The 13,651-nt window shown below is 39.1% G+C and overlaps 1 protein-coding gene across 1 annotated transcript; it reads left to right on the top strand.

Annotated features, from left to right (window-relative positions):
* The first annotated feature begins 4,699 nt into the window (after positions 1-4,699).
* Positions 4,700-13,190, top strand: LOC118338777 (solute carrier family 22 member 5-like). The gene is made up of 11 exons (XM_035676091.1): positions 4,700-5,271; positions 6,423-6,641; positions 7,816-7,919; positions 8,624-8,778; positions 9,313-9,484; positions 9,740-9,866; positions 9,946-10,052; positions 10,200-10,414; positions 11,036-11,218; positions 11,540-11,675; positions 12,134-13,190. Exons 1-11 carry the CDS (start codon positions 5,062-5,064, stop codon positions 12,234-12,236), a joined length of 1,731 nt encoding a protein of 576 aa, XP_035531984.1. The 5' UTR covers positions 4,700-5,061; the 3' UTR covers positions 12,237-13,190.
* The last annotated feature ends 461 nt before the right edge of the window (positions 13,191-13,651 follow it).

Consider the following 13,651-nt stretch of genomic DNA (forward strand, 5'->3'; position numbering starts at 1 on the left):
TAGATAAGTAAAATCTGAAATGTTAATAATACAAGCAGAAATACTGATTTCAGCGCCGTTAAATAGTGAAAGTGAGTTTTTATACTGGCGGTTATTTTCTATGGTTTCAAATGGTCTTCCTGCCTCCTCCTGAATAACTTGAAGCATCTCAGTCTTCCAATAATGAACAAACAGGTTTAAGGACATTGTGTGTGTGTGTGTTTATCTATGCAGTATTTGGTCTCATGGTACAGTAACTCTATCTCATGTCTATCTCAACATGCAACTGTAAAAAAAGTGTCAAATCCATGTTGATGATGCTGATAAACCAGCCAGCATCTTGTTGAAAATTAAGCTCTAAGCTGTTCAACTGAACTTCCTCCTCTGTCTGATGATGTCATCATGATGCAATAATGTACAGATCAGCTGCTGCTTTTCTATTCTCTTCGCTTCCTTATCAGCAATACTGAGGTCTGAGAGTCTTGATACTAGTCTAAGTCTTGATACTGGGGCCGAGTTGCAATACTGGAATGAAACAAACAGGGATGTTAAAATTGACTAAAATTGAATTGTTGTTTCTAGTTGACGTGATACAAACTTGTCATTTTTGTTCAAACCGTTGTAATGTTTTCGTTTAAAACTGAGATTGGGAGTGTGTGAGAGTGAGCGTATGTGTGTGTGTGCATGTGTGCTCTCTCCGTGCTTGGATTTAACTTCTACCATCTGATTTTATATATATAAAATAAAATAAAAGCACATTTTTAATTTACCCGGACGTACGGAGCCCCTACATTTTTTTATCTAGTGCCTGCAAGATAATAACTTGTGCACATAAGATAAAATGATAATATAATTATTTAAATAATAATAAAATATCACCTCTTGGGACTTTAGGGGCTCCATACAGAGGAAAAGCAAACAGTGAATAATTAAAGTGTTAAGAATCAGTTGACCCAAACTGCTGCACACAGGGCTCCACTCTGAACAAGAAAGTCATTCTTTTTAACACATCAGATACATTCGAGTTACCTGCAGTAAACAGAATTTAGTTTAGTTGAAAAGTTATTTGTGCTGTTAAATTTGAATTTGATCAAACTTTTTTTAAACTCAAATTGTGGTAACACATTCGATTCAGCTTCCTGAGACTCTGCACAAAAGGAAAGCTGAGATTTAATCAGTTCAACTAATAATAATAATAATCTCTAATAATCTTCATCATTCAGAACTTTCAGAGATGATTTTGAATGGAGACAGGTGGATTACTTAAATTGGATTGTCTAGATGTTGGTGAAACATAGATACTTCCTTTTGATTTCAGCTGAGAACAGTAGTGTTCAATCTTCCTCAGACATGTTAACAAGCAACACTTTCTGCTTCAGATAACCTCCATCCACTTCTTCATGTACAGTATTTATTCTCTGACCTTATTTTATATGATGATGATGATGATGATGATGATGATGAACTTGTCAGGTTGAGATTATGTAACATTTCTCTCCTTATCATTTTTTTTCTGTAACTTTGTTTTATTTGTTTTCATTAAAAAAACTGCTGAACATCCTACATCAATCATGTATTCTTTATAAATAAATAAATTAGCTGATTGGACTTTTTTACTGATTCATTGATGTTCTGATCAGGACTTATTCTCTCTTGTATACTTAAGGATCAGCTCAACCAAGAATACATTCAATAACTTGATATTTACTGTTGCAGAGACTCGTCCCTTAGTTTTGCCTTCTACTTGAGAGAACAAATAATTAAGGAACATATTGATTCATTTTATCCAGATTCGCAATGTCAACACATCTAATGCAACTTTAATGACTTAATGACTATCATGTGACACTGTATCTCATGTGATCTTGATATTACCTTAATTAGTCTCATGAGACCTTGAAGACCACAACTTCAGTGACTATCATGGGACCTCAGTGACTCTCATGAAACCTCAACTAATCTTAAGACACATTGAGTCTCACAAGAACTTAAAGATTCTCCTGTAACCTCACTGAGTCTGATATGTTATTTGCTGCTCTCATGTCACCTTCATTAGTGAGACCCCAAAGACACAGCTATGACATGTGACTTCATGTGACCCCAATGCTTCCTGTGTTACTATAACAACAAACTCTCTTCATGTGTCAGCAAGAGGACACTTAACCCACATCAACATGGATGCCCATGTTTGTAGGCACGTGGCCCACTGTTGGGGTTCAGAGCGCCATCTAGTGGGGCAATGGTACTGCTAAATGGTTAGATTAAAATTAAAACTTGTTTTGTTTTTTGGTAATTTACAAAGCTAGATATTTTTATTTCTAAATGTGATCAAGACTTTACATAAATCAAATACCAAATACAATTATGTTTGAAGGTAGAGACAAGCATGTTTTGCCACTGTTGCCAACTTCCATTTAGCCGAAGTACTCTTTATACCTTTTCTTCAATTTCTTTAAACTCTTCACTACATATATTATATGAGCTTGGGCAGACATGGACGTAAACTTCATTCAACTGCAGAGTGGTAATTATAGTTTTTGTCATTTATTTGGTAAGGTGGTACTTAAGTTACAAAAAGTTACAAAGTTACAAAAGATTGAGAGCTCCTTCTCTAACCTGTTAACTATAAAAAACAAGCAGCTTGCTCTGCTCACATGGTGTGTACAGGCCGTTAAGGTGTTTGAACTACAAACAGGTGGACAGTATGGAGGGTTGAAGAGCTCCAGAAATTGAAATTGAAACATCCAACCAGCTACAGAAACTACAATTTCTGACCTTATCCTCCTCAACAGAAAGAGTTCACTCCCTGTTATATTCACAATCAACACAGTAGCTTCTTGACTAAACTACAGCGACATGTTGAAAACATGTTGCACACATAGCCTTGAAAGGATAACACAGTGAGCCCTGATGGGAAACTGCACGCTCTCAATGCTCCTCCTTCTTCTAGTAATTCTGAATCTGCAAACTGTTTCTGGTATATCTGGCAAGTGTGGTCTTTTGTTGTTGTTGGTTTTGATGTCAATTCTGGATATCAGACATCAGACTGAATGTTAATTTAAGCTGCGAGGTCTGAGAAACCCAAAGTGAGTTTTTTATTTTTTATTTTTTTTAAGTATTGTTATTTGGCCTTTTATGCCTTTATTTGACAGAGATAGCTGGAGAGAGACAGCAAAGGGGGGCAGAGACAGAGGGGACGACATGCAGCAAAGGGCCACAGGTCGGACTCGAACCCAGGCCGCTGCGTATATGGGTTGCCAGCTCTACCAGCTGAGCTAACCGGGCACCCAAACTTGAAGTGAGTTTTTAATTTTGGCATACCACCAAGTCTTTGTGCGCAGCTTCAAGGTCACCTGAAGTAAAACCCTTAGTCATAGTCGGACCTGAACAAACTGGTACCGCTGAGGTCATAGAACAGGCAGAGAGACAGAAAGAAAACTGGACTGAACTGGAAGCTTTTAACTGGTTTGATCATTTACTGCATGCTATCCTGGGTCTCCTGCTCTGTGGCAATGAATGATAAGACCAGTTAAAAGCTGACAAGGCATCTTATATAAGGAAATGTTTCTTTCTCTCCCCAATCTGAAAATGATAGGAAACAATTTACAATATATTGAAGGCCTCAAATTACACACAATTAGGATTTGATTGATTTTTAATACATAACTTTCAAAACTTAATCCCTCCTTAATTAATTCTAAACTTCTAAAGGAACTGGGCTTTTTTAATCAGTCTGGGGTTGTAGGAGAAATTCTTCCAAAATATCGAGAGTTTTCGGAAGAATTACAGGCCCGGTGTGATGAATCAAGTCGCTTTATTACATGCAGCCTGGAGAGAAGACCTCAGCATGGATGTTCTCTTCCAAACTTTCCGAATGATCTTACCTTATATACCAACCAGTATACATAAGAACAACTGGTGACTCTTCTGACAGTGCCACTATAAATCATTGGTGAACGCCTTAGTAAATATGGAATGGATATACATTGATTTGATAATTACTTATAGTATGAATGTCTATATACAGTATATTTTGACAGTGACAGTGCATGATCTTCCTGCACATGTTGAAAATAGGTGCACTTTAAATCTAAAATGTAAGTGGGGCCCTAATGTCCTCAAATCTATATGCCCCTGGTTCAACCTCCGATCTGTATGCAGACTCATCACCTTCCTGGATGAGGCTGGTGACCGCTGTGTCATATGCAAAATTCAGTTTAACAGATGGGACTCCCGATGATGATATGTATGTAAATTAAGTAATTAAATAAGGTTGTGTGAATTCACCCAAGAGGGAAAGATCACATATAAAAACCCACATATGCTGATATTATATGAATTTATCACATATGAAACAAGAACTTCACATTTGATGCATGTGGTTTTCAAACATCTCACAATCAAATATAAGAAATCACATGAAATGTGTTTAAAACTAAATAATCAAATCAAACTGTATGTCTTCAGATCTTTGGTTTAATCTCTAACCTCAACAGGACATTTTGCTTCGCTGAGTCCCAATAATAGTCACATTTACCTTTTAAAAAGGGAAACAATGTTTCTTCCCTCTCTTTCTGCTCTCTCTCTCTATTTCAGATAAGAAGTGTAGTTTTTCCCCAACATGAGGAGTTGCAACAAGTGAAGTAGTTGCAATATGGAACAGACTTTTGAGAGGAGGAGGATGGGAGGTGGAGTTCTTTTGTCTTGCCTGGGATAAAGGAGGTGTGAAGCCCCAGAGAGACCCTGCAGAGAGAAGCTGACACTGCTGCAGCAGGAGTATTAACAGTATTTAGTACTTACAATTAAACAGCATATTTGTTGTACTCCTATAGGTGGGGGAATTGTATTTATAGTTATTGTGCTTGTAGTAACAGAAGGTATTTGTACTTATTGTTCTAACATTTCCTATATATTGGTAGTTTTTATATCTATTGTAATAATATTATTGTGGCAGAGTAGTGATATTTTTAGTAGTAGTATAGGTAGTATAGATAGTTGCTCAGGTGGTTATAGCAGCACTTAATGAATTCAAGTTATAATTAATAGAGTCGAATAGAATAAGTATAAGTGGAGTCCAGTAAAATGCAGGACTACGAGGAGTCAGTGTCATTCCTGGGGACCTGGGGCCCGTTCCAGAGGAGAGTCGTCTTCCTGCTCTGTCTCACCAGCGTTCCATGTGGATACAACATCCTGTCCGTCATCTTCCTGCTGGCTAGCCCCCCCCACCACTGCCACATACCTGCCCACAGCAACCTGAGCCAGGACTGGATCCAAGCGAGCATCCCAGTACAGGTCAGAACCAGTCAAAACTGAATCCTCCAGGCTGTATTCAAGCTGAATAATTCTGACAGTAATCAATGAAGTGAAAAAAAGTTAATGTAATTAACAATTAATTAATTATTTTTATTGAAATCAAAATCTTTTTCTAAAGTCTTTGAAGTGACTTTTAAAAATTCCATGTATTAACCAACATGTCCTGTAAAATACATCAAATACGAAAGACACATAAGTGTGCTCTGATCCGATGCCTCTATCAGATATTTCTGTCTACGGCATCATGACTACTTGTATGTGAAAAAGGTCGCTAGTGATGATGAGTCCACAGAGAATTTCCACCCAGCTCTGCAGTTGCCCTCTGCTCATCAGACCATTTCATTTCATTGTTTTGGTTTTAACAAAACTTAATCTTTTAATTAAACAATAAACAGTATTCCAGTCCTTCACTATGGTAAATTAATTGAATAAGCTTGCATGTAAAAAATGGTATAATCATTTAAAGTGTGAGAGTGTTCGCATGCATGTGATGCTGCTTTCTTCCAAGGGAATTGTGGAAAAGTAGATTTCTCTTACTGTTACTCAAGAAAAGCATAGAAGTTATATCAGGAACATTTACTTTACTGTAAGCACTGAAAATAACTTGGTATGCAGCTGATGGCTGCTGTCAGTGTTACAGTATATTGTTTGTTAAAATATTTCCTGATCAGTACTGATGCATAAATGTGTGAGAAGGCTTTTAATGTAGTTGGTAACAGTTGAGCTAATTTTAACTACTTTATATACTGATGGGTAATCTATGAAAATGTATCATATTTTATACATTGATCGTGTGTTTTGGATAAAAAATATTCATTATCAAGAAAAGAGTAAGTAAAGTAGTACCTAAAAAACGGTACTTCAGCACAGTACCTGAGTAAATGTACTGTATAGGACTACAGTGAAAATACAGTTGAAGTGTTGTATGCTAGCTAAACAAATACTTGGACATGCAGTCAGCTTATAATTTACTGTATAGCTTTGGACTGGATCCAGACTGTGATCCTTGTGCAGGTCACAACTGGTCTAGTCTGAACTGGTCTGCTTAGGAGCAGTCTGCCTCCCCGGAATGTTCTTGCAGCACAAGTTGGAAATAATGATTGATAATGATAATTTTTCTTGGTCAGCAGGTGGCCGGAGGTCCGGAGACGAGCAGTTGTAGCCGGTATGAGCTGGCCCTGGTTCAGAACCTGTCTGCACTTGGAACCAGACCCAACCTGGAGCTGGTCCTCAACCTGTCTGCGCTGGGATCAAGTCAAGAGACCCTCCTGTCCAGTCTGAAGCAAGAGGGCTGTAGAGATGGATGGACCTACAGTACTGAGTACTACGAGTCTACTGTAGTCAGTGAGGTACTGAGCTCCTGCTGTTATTGTGTCTATGATTCCATTAGTGACCCCCACCCTTGTCTACTGTACGTTACTGTTTAGACTCTTGTTAAATAAAGAACCAGACTTGTCAGGACAGCTTCTGTTTTGTAAAACATTGAGGGGTTGTGACCTCTCTCAGTGGCCGCCAATTACTGACTGCAGAAAGCTGCCTGAGGAACTGGAAATGACTGGACTGGGGTCTCCTGGTCTGCATACGTCAGCTATCTCTGTGATGTAATACAATACAACTACTGCTGCACAACAGCTGCAGCGACTAAACATGTTTTTAACTGAATGAAGAATTTTAAGTTCTATTGTGGTTCTAAGAAGAGAAAGTGTGTGTTCTGCATTGCTCAGTAAAGTATTATAGTAAAGGACCAAATAATCGTCTCAGTAATTGAATAACTGGCACTGACATACACACACATGAAATCACTTAAAAATATTCAATTCATCTGGCTGGAACTTTTAGTCAGATTATTTTTACTTGCAAATACAAAGGTTTTGAGGGTGCTTTTTTATCCAAATTGTGGTTTGTGGTTAGACAGCTCTTCTAGAAAGAAATCTAGAGAAAAGGGAGGACAAGGAGATGGACTCTGGGGGAACTGGCTATTAGGAGATGCCCACTGGAGGACTGGGCTCAGAAGAGCAGGGCACTGGAGAACAATTTCTATAGATATGGTAACTGAAAGACCAGAATCTGTACACTGGAAGACCAGGTTCAAAGGAGTTTGACAGGGCTCAGAGGAGATGTACCCTGGAGCACAGGGCTACACTGGAGAACTGGGCTTGGAGGAGCTGGATGTTGGTGGACAGAGGAAGAACTAGTTGGCTCAAACAGGAAACAGGAGTTCAAAAAGGTGGACAGAGAGCTGAGATGAAGAAAGACTCAGGACAAATAAACTCAGAATAGTCATTAGTAGATGAAAAGAAAAATATAGCTCAGGTCAAAGGAATGGCCAGACGTACCCGACTGATGGTGACCAGGGGAACTGTTCTTTAGCTTATGTATTTTTGAATGCCTGTTTAACATTTACTGTATTATTCCACATTGCATTCCTATGTTTAATTTATACCACTGTCTGCTGTTTTATTTCAGTTTATATTGTTATGTCTGCTCCAGAATTCCCATACATGTATGTCCCATGTCTTCCAGTTTAACCTGGTGTGCAGTGACCAGTGGAAACAGCCTCTGACCTCTCTCGTCTACTTTCTGGGAGGACTGTGTGGATGCTTGGTCTCTGGACAGATCTCTGACAGGTAGTTTTAAGTTTCAGTTCAAACTGTTTCCCATAGCCGCTCTTCTCAGTTGCTACGGAGTCAGCGAGTGTTCTGCCAAAGTATGTCTGGTAGTTAGCTGTCAGCTAACAAAGCACTGACCAAAGCCCATCATTGGGTCGTCTATGAGAAGGAACATCTCTTACCACCTGAAGGGAACAACAGCGTTTTGTTTTTATGTAAAAAAGCCACCCTTATTAACTTGTCATTTATTTATTATCACTTTTAAGATTCAGAAATATGGAATACCGCACACATTCACAGGAGTAAATCCCATTTATGCACACAGAATTAAGAAAAACTGCTTTCACATTTTATGCTCCCCATAGATGGAATAAGCTTCAGGGCTCAAGCAGGCAACCCGGCAGGTTTTAAGAGGTTTATCGAGGCTATAAAATCCACATCACGCATCTAATTGAGACCTGTGCTTATCTGTCAAAACAGTAAAGGGGACCTGCCTCTAGTTGGGATCCTGCTTTAATTGAAGTGATACAGTAGTATCATTGGAAACACCTGTGTTCCCCCTACAATAGTACATCACAATGTCAAAAATGATGCTGTGAAAAAGTTCTATATTATATCTTCCTACTTCAGTGACTCTTCTTAGACATGAATATCTGAATAGAGGTCTGTATACAGTATGTTGCTGTTATGGCTGACACCACTTCATTGTATTTGTACTCCAGGTTTGGCAGGAAGCCTGTACTGTTCAGCGCCATCGCCATGATTAGCATCTTCAGCTGCGCTGTGGCCTTTGCTCCGTCCTGGCCCATCTTCACCGTGCTCTTCTTCATGATGGGCCTGGGTCAGATCTCCAGCTACATAGTTGTGTTTGTACTCGGTATGGGTTTTTCATTTTCATGATACTGTGACCGACTTTTATCCTCCTCGCCACTGGTTGTGTGCTCTAGTGTTGATCGCAATGCAGTCTCATTAGAGGACAGAATAAGAGCATGTCTATATCAATGAGACACATTTGAAATTTTATCATCTTCTCTATGTGCTTTCAACCAACAAAATATCTTTACAACAAAAGTGAAAACACAGTTACTTTTGGTATTTTTTGCAAATCTATGGAGGCCCTGATAAAAAATTCTGATCAAAATAGTTTGTTTATGACTTAGAACCAACTTAAAAGGATTTTACTAGGATCTTTTCATCTGTGAAACGTGTGGGAAAAACGTTATATCAGGTTATTTTTCACATGTTTTAAATCTAAAATAAAGTAATCCTGGCAAAACTCTTTTCCTCACCGGCTCTTAAAGTCAAGACAGGACTGTAAAGAATTTAGATGAGACTTTTTTTCTTTCAGGCCTCCCTTGGTGTAAAAAGATCCATTAGTAAAGCCCTAAATTCCCTGAGTTTTTTCCTGCAGGTTCAGAGATCATGATTGGTTCGACCAGAGTTTTCTTCACCAACCTGTGGCTGCCTTTTGTCTACGTGTTCAGTATGATGCTGCTGTCTGGCACTGCCTACCTGGTCAGGAACTGGAGACATCTGTCACTGCTTATGGCCGTGCCAGGCATAGCCTGTATCCCCCTCTGGTGGTAAGATGATCTCAGTACACTATCAAGATATAGTTGCAGCTTGTGTACTACTTGATTAATTATATTGCAGATAAAAGGTGAAAGGATTAAATATGTCAGGGTTAGAGTTAGAAAACTGTGAAAACATGACTGAGAAAGAGTCTAATTCAGAGATAGATGAACCAGGTTAATCTTGAGTTTTTGACCAATTTCAACCAAACATTTTCAACTGATTTGTTTAGTTTAGTATAGTTTTGCTTCTCTCTCTGTCTGCAGGCTGGTTCCAGAGTCTCCTCGCTGGTTGGTGTCTTGTGGCCGTTTGCAGGAAGCAGAACTCCTGCTGAGGTCAGCAGCTCTGGAGAATCGAGTGGAAGCTCCACATTTAATTTTTGTCTCAGCCAAAGTAAGAACCTCTAACCTCAGCCTTGTTCCACACACTAAAGGACAGTGGTGGCTGTACTGAAGTTTCTGTCTCTCCACAGGTTGAAAAAGTAACAAGCCAGAGTCAACCACCCTCTACCCTCAGCTTCCTGGACCTGCTGAGGACCACAAACATTCGAAATATCACACTTATGCTGTGGCTCATCTGGTGAGTTCAAATAATTTCACACTGCAAGAATTTTCTCTGGAATTCAGGAACTTTTTTTTTTACTGCCAACAGCATGGTCCATCAGTTTGTCCATCCACAGCAAGATACAGCATCTCAACAACTAGCTTGCTCTCTTCTTTTTTTCAGGTTTTCTATGAGTGTTACCTACTTTGGACTGTCATTCAACATGTCTAGTCTCTATGGCAACCCCTTCCTAAACTACTTCCTGGTGACGGTTGTTGAACTCCCAGGGTACACTGCCAGCTGGCTGGCGGCATGCTATCTTCCTCGCCGCCTGTCCTTTATCAGTTTTACCCTGCTGGGGGCGCTAGCTCTGCTCCTCATTCAGATCACTCTGCACAGTAAGTAAGACCAGCACAAACTATCTGAGCTCTACTGCTTTCTTTCTTTCTTCTTTTCTTCTTCAGACAATGTGTTTCAATTTTACAAGAAAAAAAGTCTTTGAATGTATTTTCGTAAATTAAATGGTATCCCAGGTAATGGCTTTGGCAGGAGTTTCTGGAGTGGAAATGAGCTGGACAGAGGCGATAACGTCACCCTGAAACAGGAGCGCCTTGGCTCCCACACAGGGGATCTTTCAGTTCTAACGTAACCCTGTAGTGCCACAAAATAATGTAGTTAGCTGTTACTCTTCAGCTTTAACGGTAGGTTCTTACTGTAAATTATGTAGTAAGCTTGGTGGCCAAGAATGCTAACAATTACAGCTTATGTTAGAGGACAGAAACACACTGTTGTATCTAAGCCTTGCAATTTTCAAGACACAAATCAAGATGCCACCCTCCAAACCCGTTATATACAAAATGCCTCTTCTACTCCTGCCCCCCACACACACTACACATGCCTATGCCTGGTATTATTGGGTGAGCACTATGCGGGGGGGAGGGGTTTAGTGAGCAATCAAGTGCTTCAGAAATGCTTCGTTAACCCCCATCACTAACTCACAGCCCTCCTCCTCCCTGCAGGCCATCCAGCTCTCACCCTGACCCTGGTGCTGCTGGGTAAATTTGGCGTTCTGGCCGGCACCGGGGTGTTATACATGCTCACTGGTGAGCTGTCTCCCACAGTCATCAGGAACACAGCCATGTCATCCTGTGCCATGTTCTCCAGAGTGGGGTCCTCTGTTTCCCCATACCTGCTGCAGCTTGGTGAGATCTTTCACTTTGTACATCCAACTGTGGACAGTGTAGATATAATAAACACATTTATGCCTCAAATATGATTCATTTAAACCAGTTTGTTCATGTGTGAAGTTCTTAGTTTACAATTGAATTGTGCAATTTGTGACTTTTTCTATCTGCAGAGAATCACAATATTTACTGTAGTACCACCAGTAACAGTTGTAGTAGCTGTGAGCAACATATTTTCTCAAGTTGCCCTTAGTTGAACCTAATGATACAAATAGTTTTGGTTTTATGTGGTGAGGTTTTGAGATGACACTCACTGATCTGGTCCGGTTTTGTCTCCAGCTGTGTTTGATCAGTTCCTGCCGTGGATCGTTGTGGGTTCTCTGTCACTGCTCAGCGTTCTGCTCTGCTTCTTCCTGCCTGAGACCTTCAGACAGCCGCTGCCCGACACCATCCAGCAGATGGCACCCACACAGCGGTCAGTCTGCACACTCACATTACCCGCTGTCTGTGTGTCTCTTTTAGACAGAATTTAGACACTGATGGCAGCTTTATTGGGTTTTATTGGGTTTTTTCCACCAAAAATGTTGTGCGCTAGTTAGGGGTACTTTTGAATATTATTTTTACTTAGAATCAATGGTTTTTCAAACACTAACCTTAACCCTCAAAAATAAAACACATGCCTCCCATCGACCAACAATTATTTGATCGGATCAACAACCAACTGACCAACCATAAAATATTTGTTTTGTGTTGATTATAGCAATAATATGTTTAAAATCTGTATGAAAGGAAAATGTACCAATTTGAACCACGTTTATTACAAAAATGTGTTAAAAACACAGAACTAGGTACAGTTTGTACAATGTACAATATGGGCTATAAGATTGTGTAAGTGCAGTCTGAATAATGCAGTTCTTCTCATCTGACTTCCAGGTTCAGGTGGCCGTGGGCCTCCACATCTCCGGAAAAGGATGATGGGAAATTAGCTAAAGACCAGACTACTGCACCTGAGGTCATCTGCACAACTCATCTATAAGACTCCTGACAGACAAACAAATGAAAAAACTCAACTATGGACGACATGAAAACTGCCTGTAAAATTGTATTTTATTTTGTCAGGATGGTGGTGTTGTTTTCTGTGTCCACCTATGACTGCAGAGCCTCCAGAGATGCACTTACTGACACCCTATGAATAGTTTGTATTTCCATACAGCAGGAGCAGAGTGCTGTACAACAGTGAGACCACAAAATAAACTACTGCAAAGCTTCACTGACAATAAGGACTCAAATAATGACATTAAAGCTAAAGTAAAACCAAAGTCGGCAAAACCTTAAAATATTTAACAACATTTAAAACCACACTGCAGTTTACTTCCTTGCCATGGATCAAGTTCACTGTGTTTCCACTTATGGATTGAAACATTGCATTTGAGTTAATAGACATGACATGAATGTGACAATCAATCTCAGCATAAATATGGAAGAAATAGACACCATAAACGTGGATTAAGGTGAACGTGAATTCTGTTCAGACTCTGAGACGTAAGATTTATTCTGCTCCTGTAGCAGCAGTTAGTCAAGTCAGTTTTATCTATAAAGCCCAATATCGCGAATCAAACATTTGCTTCAGAGAGCTTTAAAATCTGTACAACATAAGACCCTCTATCGACCCTCGATTCAGATAAGATGTTTTGTGTACATGTAAACCAACTACAGTAATTATTAAAATTACAGTAGCAATGTAATAATTTGCAATAGGCTATAAACTTGTATTTTTCTGTGTACATACTGTATAGAATGTATTTTTGGTTTCAAGAGTATGATGAAGACAAACATATGGATGTTTATATATTTAATGTGATAAATAAGTTAATACATAAAAATCTAAATGTCTGTATTCATTATCTAAAAACTGTTAACTGAAATGATCATCTCTTATATCTCTTAATAAATATAATGGTTATTATTTAATATGTTTACATAATCTAATAAGATTTACCTTGTTGTTTTTGAGTTTCTGTTTTCAAAAGATTTTTTTATTTGAACATAAATCGGATCCTAAACGGTGATATTTTTCCGTTTCTGAGGGCACATGAACGCCTCAGTGGTCTAAACTGGATGGGCGGGGCCTGTCTGAATGTGGCCCCGCCCCCGGATACACGGCTCCAGGTTCATAAAGCCACACGGGGTTTTACCGGAAAAGAGGTTACTGGGCTTTCAAAATAAAAGCATGTAAAATTTTAGTTTTTACAAAAACCTGAATATATAGCAGTGGGTTATTATTTACAAACAAAAAAGCTAAAAAGTTTTCAAAGTAATCTGAATAATCTCAATCAGTAAAACCAATTGAAAGCAATCTGTCTCCATAAAACTGATTTTGTAAAATTCCCTCACAGAGCAGATCCCAGCTGAAATGATAGGGCCCTTAACTTAGACTTAGACTTAGACTTA

This window comes from Morone saxatilis, unplaced genomic scaffold (genome assembly GCF_004916995.1).
Source record: "Morone saxatilis isolate NCDOM2014 unplaced genomic scaffold, NCSU_SB_2.0 Contig5, whole genome shotgun sequence".
In the NCBI taxonomy this organism is placed as follows: Eukaryota; Metazoa; Chordata; class Actinopteri; family Moronidae; genus Morone; species Morone saxatilis.

Excerpts from the sequence above, each read along its gene's own strand:
- LOC118338777 (XM_035676091.1), top strand. The coding sequence starts at position 5,062 with ATGCAGGACTACGAGGAGTCAGTGTCATTCCTGGGGACCTGGGGCCCG. Across the intron at positions 6,642-7,815 it reads AGTCTACTGTAGTCAGTGAG|TTTAACCTGGTGTGCAGTGA; the intron begins GTACTGAGCTCC and ends CATGTCTTCCAG. Across the intron at positions 8,779-9,312 it reads CATAGTTGTGTTTGTACTCG|GTTCAGAGATCATGATTGGT; the intron begins GTATGGGTTTTT and ends TTTTTCCTGCAG.